Consider the following 14,595-nt stretch of genomic DNA (forward strand, 5'->3'; position numbering starts at 1 on the left):
GTTTTATTACAGGTTTTATCATTTAGGAGTGAATATGATTTTTTTATTTTTAATTAACTTAGGAATGTAATTGATTATAGATATCATCAACCATAGAAGGAAATACAATATGTAAAATGCATATTTTACGGATGATTTGTAAATGCATCATAAGAGCAATCGTTGAGGTGACATTTTTTTACAAAAAGGAAAACATACATATATACATGAGATATATTGCCATAAAAAATTACTTCATAGTTTTATTCCAGAAAAACACAGCGATGATAACGAAGTCAAATCATGTCATTAGATTGAAGATTTCATATGTCATATTGCATTGGGATCTATACTATTTAATTAGTCATGTGTAGATTTTCTAAATAAAAAAAAACTATTAGGCTGTATATACGACACAACAACAATATTATCACAAACCACAAGATTATATGTTTTGGTTGTGAAGCTCACATATATCAACACAAATCGTGTGACGTAGATCTTGCTCTTACATGTATATCTACGGCTTCTCCAACTGTCATAACTATGTTTTCTTCTTTCACTTTCTCCTCCAATTTTGCTCGCTTCAATTTGTGAAGAATCCTCCATCTCGGACTAGCGATCACTAACTGAATTCCCAAAGCATAAAGGAAAATTTGTAAGTTGAATAACCAATGAACCCACCTATGTAACAAGAGAATGAATACCATTTGATGGAGCATATGCTATATAATATGTAGTTTATGCAAGAAATTTTCAATAATCTACCCGGATGTCATTAGAAGCCAGCTCTTTATGTAGTTCTTCAAGTGCAACTACTCCTGACGTATCGATGCCCATCACGCCTTTACAATTATTTTGTAAACTTTTTACTAGATATATCATTTAGAAAATCTATAAATTAGCATCATAGAATGTGGAGGCTTACAAGACATGTCGAGTATTAATACTTGAAGAACTTTATCTTTTGGAACTTCTTGTTCATTATCCTCTTCTTCTACTTCTCGAACTGAATTCAATATTCTGAAAGTTAAAAAAAAAAGTAAATAAAAGTCATCAAAGTGTACACACGAATAAATTAATGAAAATATAGTAAAATAGAAATTAACCTGTCTCTAATAAAATTGGCGTTGGCAAAGCATAGCAAAGGAGAACTGATTCGAAGAGTCAATAGTCCTAGAGTTTTAGTAGCCATTGGGTACTGATTTATGTCACCGAATATATCTGTTTTTGACAACCTCCCTAAGGCCTCAATGTTTGGTCTTATCGAACTTAACATTATTCTGGTAAACGATATCCCCACCTACACAAATATACAAATACTCAAACTAAAATTCATTTTTTTCTACATGATATAAACCCCAAATCCGTACGAAAATGGAATTTGGTATGCGATAAATAAATAAGTTGAAAACAAAATCATCTCAGAAAAGATCAATCAATTTTGAATTAGAAACTGATTATTCTTTGAAATAGTCCATTGTCAAAGGTAATTTGTTGTGTTCATCAACAACCCAACTTCATTTTTGTGACCCAACAAAATATATGTGTAGTAAATCACTTGACTGAAAACATTATACATTATTGCTATGTTTTGTCTTTGAGCGTCTATCTATAAACAGCGAATTTGGTCGGCCTAGTAGCTTCATCTAAAACAAATTTATTTGGTTAATTATATACTATGAGATATTGACGCTTTTAGTCCTGTATAATTTGTTCACATGATATGATTTGATAGAGAGTTTAGTTGACTTAACCTCGACCCTTTAGGTCCCCCCCCCCATCAATCAATATTTTGTTGTATTTTTCCGGATANAAGCAACAAAAATAAACAGTAATGAAGGAGAAAGAGAGACTCACGGCAAGAAGAAGACCGATCTCAACTGAGGCAAAGAGGACACCGAAGAAGGCAGCAGCAAGGACAAGAAAATCGAGTTTATCGAGTTTCCATATATGTAAAGCGCCAGAGATATCAATGAGTCCTGGAAGCGCCGACAGGATTATGGACGCCAGAATCGCCGTTGGTGTGAAGTAGAGAAACCTCGTTAATACTTCTAGCGAAATCATCACTGTAATCGCCATTACAATGTTCGAAACCACCGTCTCGCAGCCAGCGCTAAAATTCACTGCCGTTCTTGAGAATGACCCTGTTTTTGATAGAAACATAAGCTATACTGATCCGTGTCCGTTACTAAACCGGTTTAACTTATGTTATGTAAATTAATAAAACCTGAAGATTTAAAAAAAAAAAAAAAAGGAAAGTTTTTACCGGTAGCTACATAGCAAGAAGTAAAAGAGCCAGCGATGTTCATAAATCCCATAGCCATCATCTCTTTATTCCCATCCAGACGATACCCTTTGATCGTCGCAAACGATCTCCCCACCGCAATTGCTTCCTGTATTATTTTTTTGATTTAATTACAGATTAATCAGTGATTATATGAGAGAGAAATAACTAAATTAGTAGAATATTATTACTAACCGTGAGTGCGATGATTGCAGAAATAAGACCAATTTTGACGATTTGACCGAGATGTGGACTGCTGAATTGTAATTGGTTAACCGAAGGTTGGTTAAACCCTGGTTTAATGTGTTTTACAATCTTAACCCCTCGTGTCTCAGCTTTGGTTAAATACACGATTAGTGTTGCTAATACCACTGATATTAGCGGTGCCATTGCCGGTATCCAAAACAATTTCTTGTTTCTTTTCCCCTGAATTTATATATATAAAGTATAAACCAATCCAAATGAATTACTAAATACAAACTATTTTGATGTGGATGTATTAATATATGAAAATTTGAATTTACTTACGAGAAATCTCGCTAGGAGAATGAAGATTAGGAATGAACTACCGATGACAAAGTTCAGAGGTTGCCACTGCAAAAGTATAATTACTATTTGAAACAAATTCAATATTCCTCACTTACAAATTTAACCAAAAAGAACTGAGAAGGAAAAATAAAATAAAAACTCGATCGTACCGGATGGTGAAGCGAGTGGAAAACCGAAGATAAAACCGAAACTATATCGGTTTTGTTGGTAAAATGAGACAAACCAAATAAACCTTTGAGTTGTTGTAAACCAATGACAATGGCAGCACCAGCCATGAACCCAACAAGTGCAGCATGTGACAAAAAGTCCACCAAAAACCCTAACCTGATACAATATAATAAACATATACTTTTTTATCAGATTAAAATACACCTTTGTCGTCGTTGTTTTGGTCCACGAATATATTAATATTATATAAATATATAATGAATCTCTATGCAATTTGCCTGAAGAGTCCAAAGATGGCTTGAAAGGCGCCAGCGAAAAACGTGACCGTGAAGACAATTTTCCTGTAAGCAATTGGGTCGGTGACCGGATCTTGAAGGTCACGAACCATTGACGAAAGCAGAAGCGAAACGACAGCCACAGGACCAATGGCTAACTCTCTCGAACTTCCCATCGTCGAATATATCAAAGGTGGTACCACACTTGTATCTGTTATGTATATTTAAATAAAATTCAACTAAATTCTCTGCCAAAACCTAAGGAACTATACACAACTGGAGTTTTGGACTTACATAGGCCGTACTCTGGATCAAGTCCAGCCAAATTCGCATATCCTATACTCTGAAAAATGAAATTGAAAAATGTATATATATCGGAATCCAACATTGATTATATCGACATATATTGTAATTAGTGAGTCAAGTTACCTGAGGAATGCAAAGACTAGCGAGAGTGAGACCAGCCATCAAATCTTTCTTGAACAAGTTGAGTTTGTATTGTCTTCCCCAGATAAGTATAGGGAACAACGATTTAAGACAAGAGTAAACAGGGTTTGATGATGAGCTCTTCGTCTTGTTCCTCCTATTATCTTTCTTGGAGAACACATTTTTTCTTATGTACCCAGCAAGCTCTTGCCACATGCTTGGTGGCACCGGAGTATCTACCAGCCACCGCGATATCGGCTCTTCGGAAGGGCCGTCTTCATGGTGGCTCTGAAGCTCTATGCCCATTTTTATTATCTTTGTGGGGTTTGGAAGTGTGTGATAGAGAACTAAGCTCTGTGTTAAGCCTTCTCTCTCTATATATATATACTGCCATTGTCATAAAACTTAAATAGAAAATATTTAATTCCAAACTTTGGTCCTTAGTTTTGAATATGAATTAAATGCATAACTTAAAATCTTTTACTTTTGTTGTTCAACAAAAAAAAAAACCTGTTACTTTATGTAGAAAAAGTTGTTCAAAACTACCATTTTTAATGCTAATTAACTTTAGAAAATACTAATTTTTTAATGTTAAAATTATAGGATATTGAACTTGTAAATATGTTTTCAGAGAAACAATAGTTTTAGTTATAAGAATGTTTTTTTTTCTTATGCTGGAGATTTCGTAGAGCACATAATTTGACACTCTGAGTGATTTTTTTTATGATTTATGAGGTAACATTCTTATTTCCTGGTTTGATGTAAATAACAGTATAACACTAGTTTCCAAGTGAATGCTTATGTGAAGACAAAAAACATTTAAAAAAATAAATTATTAATAATATCTAAAAAATTAGTAACGTACCTTTCCCCTATATGTTGATTTATTTGTAATTATTTATTGTATAATAATACATCGAATGTTGTTATCCGAATGTATATTTTTTTGGTTTTGAGTTATAAAAATGAACATACCAACAAGAGGGCATGTTACAAATACATGATAACTTTGTCGTAATGTATCACGGTCGCCGTACATAATCTTAAGAATATTAGTCAGGTGAAGATCAGAAAGTACTAATTTGTGACCTTTTTTTTGTATGTATAACATTAATTGTGGCCATTTTGGTCATCGCGAACACATTGATGATTGAATAAAGTAAAAAATTCTAGATTTTGTATGGATCATTCGTACAAAATCAACAGAAAAAATGCATAATATATTTCATTGGTTAGTTTTGACCAAATATATATATTTCATTGGTTAATATCAGCTGTATTATGGACTGAAATTGATAGCATACCGGCTGATCCACCTTCGTAAACACCAAAAACCTCTTGTGTGCCTGAGACCACCCCAGACACTAATTAATGGAAAAAGTTTAATCAACAGTACGTATTACTAACCTACTAATTATGAAACGATGATACATTTCTACCAATATTTATAAAATCATGAATTGTTTTATTTATTCATTAAGAATTTCTAATCAACTTTTGAAAATTTTGAGCGCAACGAATATCAAAATATGCGATTGTAACAGACCAACCTTGGAGGGTCAGGTAATTTTTTTAATTTCTTATACTTTTCTCAACATTTAATAATCAGTATCATTCTTTACAAAAATTTCCAGAAATTAACAGACAAGTCAATATCCAAATCATCAACATTATATAACATACGAGCTCTAATCAAAACGAATATTTAAGTGGAGACGTCCGGGTTGCCAAATAAAACAAAATTGGTTTGATGGACCAAGAAGGCACGCTATACAATAATTGATTTCGAAGGTAAAAGAAGACGAAAAGAAATGCGATTATTCAAGATTTGATTGTTCTTTTCTTTTCTGTTTTGGTTCTTTTTCTCTTATCTTTTTATATGGAAGAATATGGAAATGAACGGATGAGATGTGGTCATAGGGCATGTTCGGTCCACTTTGTTTTCGTTCTGGATTTTTTTTTTACTATTATCAAAACCAGAGGAATCTATTTATTGTATTGTCATGATCTAAGCATGAGTGATATACATGTTCTCTTATCTTTCCACTATGAACCACTCTTATTCACTTCTACACTAATTTAGTCTTTTTCATCCACCAGAATCCTCCAAACTAGCCACTTTAAGGTCATAGTCATAGACTCGTACGTGGGATTCTTTGGTCCAACGCAGCTCCAGAAAGCCAATTCTTTTTATGTGAAAGTTTGCGGATCAATAAAAATAACAAATGAGTAATAATGTAATATATATGGTAAAAAAAAAGTTAAAGATATTGGACGGCGCCATGTTTCGGATCGGATGCACTGTGTTATTTACTATTACTAGTAAACTAGAACAATTAGTGTCACATGGACAACAAAGAGTTGAGATAATTCTCCCAGATGACTATCTTCAAAGACAGTATCACAACCGGGGATGTGCAATTTAGCAATGCGGACAGCTGGAAAAGTATTAAATGTGCAATAGGGTTATGTCGTTAACATACATGTCTCTACAGCGTGAACTAAGTTCGCTTAGTTTCCGAATTGTCATGACATTAAACTTCACCAATCAATGATCATCTAAATAATAAAACCCGACTCAGGTATAATATCTTAGTAATAATTAACATGCTAATAATTTTGATTTGAACTGATCTAATGTTTTTATAGCCACACGGATGTTCCAGTAATTCACGATATCTTAACGAATTTGCAGTTATGTACCAAAACGAATGTATTCACCGAGATAATTAACACATTATGACAATTTTTTTTTGTCTTCTTTTGTTTAAGATCATTACAACATCAGGAATAGATATATCTACGTGAAAATCTTTGTTTTTCTTTGAATATAACTTAACATTATGACACCTTTATCTAAAAGGCAAATTCGACGTGTGGCCGCGTCCATCGACGGTGCCTTAATAAATAATTACATCAATACAGTTAATGGAGTATTTTATAACATGTGATTAAAGAGTTTACTGGATTAGCTGCTATCGTCTGTAAACATAACATCTGCAAACAACTTCGGTTGCTGCGTTTAAGTTTAGTCAAAAACCATTTCACATCACAATAGCAGTAGCACTATAAAGTATTTACCAAAATTTTCTTGTTTGTCGGCGTTTGCGATAGAGAACTTCTTCTTCTTTGTTTTACAAATTTATTCCCACCATATCGTTTTAGTAATGCACTAATGCTACATATAGTAATATATTTATATTGGCAGTAGCAGAGGCCAGAGGGCTGCGGTCTGCGGAATATTATTCTTTCCCTGTTAAAGTTCATTCATACTATCACAAATTTTTTTTAAGATATATGATTATTAATTAATATTATTAATCGATTAAATACTTTTACAAAACAAATTCTTCAATTTGTATATTTCAATTTGTATTTTAAAATAGAACTTTTCGAACTTTTTTTTCTTTTTTTTGAACAAAATGGTATACCTCTTTTCAAAATGTCTCTTTTATCTCTTAATTTTCAAAATATATTTTTATTAAATATAAATTTATAAAATTTTATAAGATTTATAAGGTATTTTTGGATAGCAAGTACTCGGAGACTATATATTTTAATAAGTTTACACATATATAAATAAATATCAAATTTTAAGTAGCATTTTTAATAAATTTTTGTTAAATATGATATTTTTGAAAAGTAGTACTGGAAAAAGGATACTTTTAAAAATCTTTCTTTGCAACTTGCAATTATTGTAAATAATATTATTTATGTTAAGTAAAGATGTTGTAGTGTCTATTCTAATAATTTACGTGCAAACGCTGCATTACTTGGTAGTTGATATCGACCAATCAATATTATTTTACGAATTTCCTTTATAGCTTATACAAACCAAATACTGTAAACTTATAAATGTTATGTTTTATATAAGCGAGTTAATTCTAACCAGCCAAGCTAACATACATATATAGTTACATACTCTTTTTTTTTTTAAAGCAAAGCTAAGATACATACTCATATACGAACATAATATTGTTTTTGTCATCGTTACTAAATAAATGCATATATAATTAATTATACAATTCATGTATAAATATATTTGTTCTGAACGGTTGACTTGTTAGATATTTTGACCCTCTTTTGGGCGGCACCCTGGAAATTTAAATATTGCATATTTGTACTTCTATCAAGAAGAAGAAAAATTATAATTGATTATGTCCCCCGAATATAAGAAGATAACCGATCGATTTATTTTTTCTGGTCGGCAAAGTACAGATTTTTTATTCACAATTTCTAACATGATTGTCACAATTCTTATTCATCTTCGTAGGATGTTATATATATAGAACATTAATGTTATAGTAGTTTAAAAAAAACTTATAGTAGTTTTACGTGACTGGTGACATATATATAATCTAAGCATGAGTTACTTTAAACTCCAAAGATATGAATGTGAAAGGGATGATGACCTACTGATAGTAATATTATATATATATAATGGGGTTGATTTATTTGTACGTTCTTCGGTTTCAATCTCTTTTTGTGTTGGAAATACATTCTTGAAATCGGAATAGAGTAAAAAACTGGTTTTGGGTATCAAATGAAATTATGAGCCAAAGGTCTGAACTTCCGCAGTTTAACGAAAGAAAAAAAAAATCCAAATATGATGATATCGCATAACATATGAAAATATATATGCAAAATTGCTATAAACTTAATGATATATACCGTCAGAGGAAGAACAGGAGTACTCAAATTTGACATGGTAAAGATACTGATAAATTAGTTTACCTTCAACAACAGGTACAAGATCGATTTCAAGAACATATGAGTAATGAGTCATGCATGAGGTCCTAAAACAGTTGACATTATTATTATCTAAAATACTTGGTCCTACATCCCATGATGTTTTTTTTTCTTGGTACTTTGGTTTCTCATCTCAACTTGGCCCATGAAGCATATATGCATACATTAATTACAAGGTTACGCTTGTGAGTTGTGATATATTGTGATAGTACAACAAATCATTTGTTACCTTCCTCAATTGTACGTGCGTGCGTATAACAAAAATACTAATAATATAGGTTTAATGATAACGTATACAAATCGAAACAGATACTTATACAATAGTTGTTTAGAAAAATCAGTATGTCTATTACACAAAAGATAGTTGACGAATAAAAGATATAAAAAAGAAACTAGTGTGTGTGGCTGGCCGTGAACCAACATGGAGAACCAATAGCTCGTAGCCAGCAAAGCACTATATCTAGCGCGTGACGAATACGTAGTCAATGGCTAATGTAGTAAGGACGAACGTAGCCACACTTTAGTCCAGATTCAAGGTCAACTCTAGCCCCCAAAAAAATCGGTTCCTCTCTTTTGACCTTTTCGCTTTTTTTTTCTCGATTTGGAGCCAGTGGCGCTTTCGTAATAACAAGTGATCTGAACCGCTTCGGTCTTCTTGCTTTGTAGTTTCCATAACTTCTGTCGTTATCATCACCTCTTATATTTTTATTTTTTTCCTGGAAAAATATTTGACAATCACGATATTTATCTCTTGTAATTTTATTTTTAATTTCATTTAAATAATCATATTTATAAATTCCCAGATCAATTTTTTTTTGTTCTGCTCACTTTTGTGATATACTTTTTTTTTGTGTTCCCCTGTTTCTCAAGCAAAATCTAATTTCTCAGGAAATGTTTATCTTTTTTTTCTTTTCTTTCTGAATATTATTAGGGTTTTGTATTTTTGTTAATTTGAGAGAGAGTGATTCAGTGAACCTGGACATCATTCAGGTTTGCTGGTTTTTAAGTTAGAAAAGAATAGTGAAACAATCTGGCGTTTCCAAAATCTGAAAAAGGGGAGGTTGTAACTGTGTCTCTCTCGTGTACTTTTTCTTCAATTCTTAAATCTCTTTTTAGTTCTTTTCCCTACTTTTTGAAAAAAAAATCCCTTTTCGCTTTTAACAAATTAATAAATCAATCACGTGAAAAGATCTTTGGAGCAAAAAGGCCTATAAGAAAAAGAAAAAAAGAGAGACAGATCGAATTCTTCTTCTGTTTCTTTTCCAGGTTAGTGGTGGTTTTCACCTTCCAACTATCAATGGTTATGCATCTGATATTAGTTACTTTATCCCCACTACCTAATTTTAGTTCAATACAACTAATACACGTGCATTCATATGCCATAGTTTGTTTTTTATTCTGGTTAAAGGTTTTGATTATTTTTTTCAATTGTTTAATTTTGTGTGTAATTATTGGCTGTATACAATATAATGCATAGAACTAGGAAAAATATTTAGAAGGTATCGTCTGGTGCAGGAAGTTTACATTTATATTGTTTCTTCGGATTTCGATGAGGTACTAGTTAACTCACTATCAATCATCCATACTTGTCTGCATTACAAGGTCAACAGAACTCAAAACATGTGGTGATCACTTTGTCTCCAACTAAACTTGTACCAAAAGGTTTTTTATTTCTTAGAATAGAAAAATTAGTGAGACGAATATGAGAAATCTTAAGTTTTTATTTTATTTCATCTTTTGTGATCGAAATTGGCTTTGATATTTAAACATTACTTTGGAAAATTTTGGTTGAAAAACGATAGCGGCTATTTTGTTGAAATTAATCCAGCTAGCCACTGTTCATCAACTTGCACAAATTAAAACTTTTGTCTGGAAACTGAGTGATTTTAACTTTTAGTTTAATGCATTCTATTAACTAATTAACCTATACATATGCACCAAATTACATAACATCTATACATACTTTGAGAACCAATTAGAACCACAACCACCAAAATATAACATACTTATGAGTTAGGTCCCATATGTAGTTTCTTTAATTTTAGGTATTCTTTCTAACTTTCTGTTCAGTTTAGGTTTGTTTTCTATGTTTTTTATGGTTTTGTTTCTAAAATCTATGCTGAAGTAAAAAAGGTAAGAAATTTCGGGGATCAAATACTATTTAATTAGTTAGGCTTTGTTTTCGAGTTAAGCTAAATTTAAAGTATAAAACTGAAAGTAAAACGTTATATTTTCGTCATTTATTTAGGGATAACTGTTGGCATTAACCATATAAAATTCCTTTAAAATCTCACTATCTGCCACGTGGCTATTCAAGTCAACGATCTCTCCTAATGGCAGAAAGTAAACCATTGACTTGGTTTGTTTTAATTTAATGTCGATCAAGCCAAATATAAAATCGAAATCTATTAGTTAGACTTTTCAATTTTCGTAATGTACTTGGTCTCTTAGTAATCCACATTCATCAATTATATACGATGACACTCTCTTGTCATTAAAATTAAATAAAAAAACTAATCTCATACTATAGTATTTTCGTTATAAGTAAGGGTTCATCAATGTTGCTCTAAAATCACACTTAAAAGTCACCTTTCAACCCAAAATATCCACTTTAGTCACGTTTCCAGCTATCTATCTATCCTTTCTCCTGGTTCGATTCCATTACTCCATCTACACTATTGATATCATCTCAAAAACTTGACAAACTAACTTAACTAAATCTCTTGTTCTGTTTGCAGAGAAACCTAGCTATGTCGTCGAGAGCTCACCCTGTAGACGGAGATCTAAGTCCGGCTATGGACGGTGGAAATCTTCCGATCAAATCTTCTCCCACCCGGCATAAGGTTGGGATCCCACCGAAGCCAAACATGTTCAAGGATTTCATGTACACATTCAAAGAAACTTTCTTCCACGATGATCCTCTAAGGGATTTTAAGGATCAGCCTAGGTCCAAGCAGTTCATGCTCGGTCTCCAGTCCGTCTTCCCTGTCTTCGATTGGGGACGTAGCTACAATCTCAAGAAGTTTCGTGGCGATCTCATATCCGGTTTAACCATCGCAAGTCTCTGCATTCCTCAGGTGAAAAACCCTAAACTCAAGTATCACTACTACTTGTATCACAAGTTATCTATACACTTGCTTTGTTGCTTATATTCCATGGTGATTACAGGATATTGGATACGCTAAGTTGGCTAATCTTGATCCTAAATACGGTTTATGTAAGTTTGATTTTGACTTGATCTTTAATTAATCACACTTGACGTCATTTGAAAAACAGGGGATAAAATTAAATATGGTGTTGATCTTGATTTTTACAGATTCGAGTTTCGTTCCTCCGTTGGTCTATGCTTGTATGGGAAGTTCGAGGGATATAGCAATTGGACCCGTTGCTGTGGTTTCTCTATTGATAGGCACTTTGCTACGAGCTGAGATTGATCCAAACACAAGTCCTGATGAATATCTCCGCCTTGCCTTCACTGCCACGTTTTTCGCCGGTATCACCGAAGCAGCCCTTGGATTCTTCAGGTAAAAATATTGATCTCTTTATTCCTATCTTTCTTATTTGACGATAGAAAAGGCTCTTAAAATGTTCATCTTCTTTACTACTCTTAGGTTAGGGTTCTTGATCGATTTCCTATCACACGCGGCTGTGGTGGGCTTCATGGGTGGCGCGGCCATCACCATCGCTCTCCAGCAGCTTAAAGGCTTCCTCGGGATCAAGAAATTCACCAAGAAAACCGATATCATTGCTGTTCTTGACTCCGTTTTCAGCTCGGCTCATCACGGCGTAAGAATCCTTCTTCTGCTTTTATCTAATCTAAACACTACTTTGTAGATCCTTTCACTAATTTGTATCATTTGGGCTCTGCAGTGGAATTGGCAGACTATACTCATTGGTGCATCGTTCTTGACCTTCCTGCTCACCTCTAAATTCATTGTAAGATATATATATCTATAAACAAAAAACATCGAATAGTTTAATTCATTCTTTTGTTTCGATCTGATTCTGATCTCTCTTGACCTAATGCGGAAACAGGGGAAGAAGAGCAAGAAACTGTTCTGGGTGCCAGCGATTGCGCCATTGATATCAGTTATCATTTCTACCTTCTTTGTCTACATAACCCGAGCAGACAAACAAGGAGTCCAAATCGTAAGATCTCAACCTAATCTAAGTAGTTACTTGCGCCTCAAACTATTCAACATCGAGTTAAGACTTAATACAATGTCTCATTTTTTTTGTTTTGATGAATGAAGGTGAAACACCTTGACAAAGGTATCAACCCATCCTCTTTCCATCTAATCTACTTCTCCGGTGATAACCTTGCTAAGGGTATCCGCATCGGTGTAGTCTGTGGCATGGTCGCTTTAACAGTAAGTAGTCCAAATCAATGACTCAGACTTCAAATCTCTCAAATCCATAAGCGAAATTTCCTCATCAGATATTTCAAAACTATTTTGACAGGAAGCTGTAGCGATTGGAAGAACCTTTGCTGCGATGAAAGACTACCAAATCGACGGTAACAAAGAGATGGTAGCATTAGGCATGATGAACGTTGTAGGATCGATGTCTTCTTGCTACGTTGCTACTGGATCGTTCTCAAGATCAGCTGTCAATTTCATGGCTGGATGTCAAACAGCGGTTTCCAACATCATAATGTCAATCGTCGTTCTCTTGACATTGCTCTTCCTCACTCCTCTCTTTAAGTACACTCCAAACGCCATCCTTGCAGCAATCATCATCAACGCCGTGATTCCTTTGATCGATATCCCAGCTGCTATTTTGATCTTCAAGGTCGATAAGCTTGATTTCATCGCTTGTATGGGAGCTTTCTTTGGCGTCATCTTTGTTTCCGTTGAGATCGGACTTCTCATTGCGGTACGTACATGTCAAGAAAACGAAACCCTCTATACATGATGATTATGTAGTTGTTAATTTGCTGATGTTAAAGTGAATTTATTTGTGGACAGGTCTCTATCTCATTTGCTAAGATCCTTTTGCAAGTAACAAGACCTAGAACTGCAGTTCTCGGAAATATTCCAAGAACTTCGGTTTACAGAAATATTCAACAGTATCCTGAAGCCACTATGGTTCCAGGGGTTCTTACTATTCGTGTTGACTCTGCTATATACTTCTCCAACTCAAATTACGTTAGAGAAAGGTAAAACCTTAAAACAAAAGTGTAATCTTATACCAAGAACTGTTACTTGGTTCACAAGAATGTTAATTCGGAAACCCTTGTAATTTACAGGATTCAGAGATGGCTACATGAGGAAGAAGAAAAGGTAAAGGCAACAAGCCTACCCAGGATTCAGTTTCTCATCATCGAAATGTCACGTAAGTTAAACTTTACTCCTATTTAATAAATTAATTCCTTCTTAATTAGTGTCAATATTTTTATTTTCTTATATAAACAAAGACTAACGGAGACCATTATTTTTTCAGCTGTTACGGACATCGATACAAGTGGTATCCACGCCTTAGAAGACTTATACAAGTCTCTCCAAAAAAGAGACATTCAGGTACATATAAACAGACATGAATCTAGAGATTATATGATCTATTCTAAATAGCAATCAAAGTGAATTAGTTAAAGAATAGTTACCTGATGATTCTGTGTGTTTGTGATAATAAACAGTTGATTCTGGCGAATCCTGGACCGTTGGTGATAGGCAAGCTACACTTGTCACACTTTGCCGACATGTTAGGAGAAGACAATATCTATCTGACGGTAGCTGACGCCGTTGATGCTTGCTGTCCAAAACTCTCCGAGGAGGTATAAAATTTACAAGAAAGAAGGAGAAGATGAAAATGAAGATAATGTCGAAGAAGAAGAGGGAGACGCTCTCTCTAAGTGTTGTACAGTAGAGTGAAGAAAGTGACTCTTGCCTTCAATTGTAATTTTGGTCTTTGGACCCTTTTGTTTATGATTCTTCTATCGTATAAGAAGATAAGAGGTCAAGTGTAAAGTTGACCTCTGGGTCCCCGTAGCGTCTTGTTGTTCTACTACTGTACTTTTTTAATAAAGTTTTGTAAATTAAAAATTTTCTATCTAATCAGTTTAGAAAACCCAAAAATGTATGAACAACTATGATTAGGATGTCCAACGTAGAGATTTATTTTATCTGGAATAATTTGGTTTAAATCAAATGGGAACTCAATAAT

General features: G+C 33.5%; 2 protein-coding genes across 3 annotated transcripts; one reads left to right on the plus strand and one right to left on the minus strand.

Moving 5' to 3' along the window:
• LOC104751694 (sulfate transporter 2.2-like) lies at positions 310-4,050 on the minus strand. Its single transcript, XM_010473695.2, has 12 exons — positions 3,688-4,050; positions 3,553-3,601; positions 3,262-3,469; positions 2,965-3,139; positions 2,795-2,860; positions 2,462-2,692; positions 2,249-2,375; positions 1,840-2,126; positions 1,089-1,282; positions 908-1,002; positions 748-824; positions 310-608 (listed from the first exon to the last, which is right to left on the minus strand). The coding sequence occupies exons 1-12, from the start codon at positions 3,988-3,990 to the stop codon at positions 456-458; spliced, it is 1,965 nt and encodes a 654-aa protein (XP_010471997.1). The 5' UTR covers positions 3,991-4,050; the 3' UTR covers positions 310-455.
• On the plus strand, positions 9,249-14,479 carry LOC104751695 (sulfate transporter 1.2-like). 2 transcript variants are annotated; one of them, XM_019237589.1, is made up of 13 exons: positions 9,249-9,699; positions 11,172-11,510; positions 11,602-11,650; positions 11,750-11,957; positions 12,045-12,219; positions 12,304-12,369; positions 12,469-12,582; positions 12,687-12,803; positions 12,895-13,308; positions 13,401-13,591; positions 13,682-13,767; positions 13,876-13,952; positions 14,069-14,479. In XM_019237589.1, the coding sequence occupies exons 2-13, from the start codon at positions 11,184-11,186 to the stop codon at positions 14,210-14,212; spliced, it is 1,968 nt and encodes a 655-aa protein (XP_019093134.1). In that variant the 5' UTR covers positions 9,249-9,699; positions 11,172-11,183; the 3' UTR covers positions 14,213-14,479. The 2 variants fall into 2 exon arrangements, with proteins under 2 accessions (XP_019093134.1, XP_010471998.1); XM_010473696.2 differs by lacking the exon at positions 9,249-9,699 and adding an exon at positions 10,121-11,083.

This window comes from Camelina sativa, chromosome 16 (genome assembly GCF_000633955.1).
Source record: "Camelina sativa cultivar DH55 chromosome 16, Cs, whole genome shotgun sequence".
Classification (NCBI taxonomy): Eukaryota; Viridiplantae; Streptophyta; class Magnoliopsida; order Brassicales; family Brassicaceae; genus Camelina; species Camelina sativa.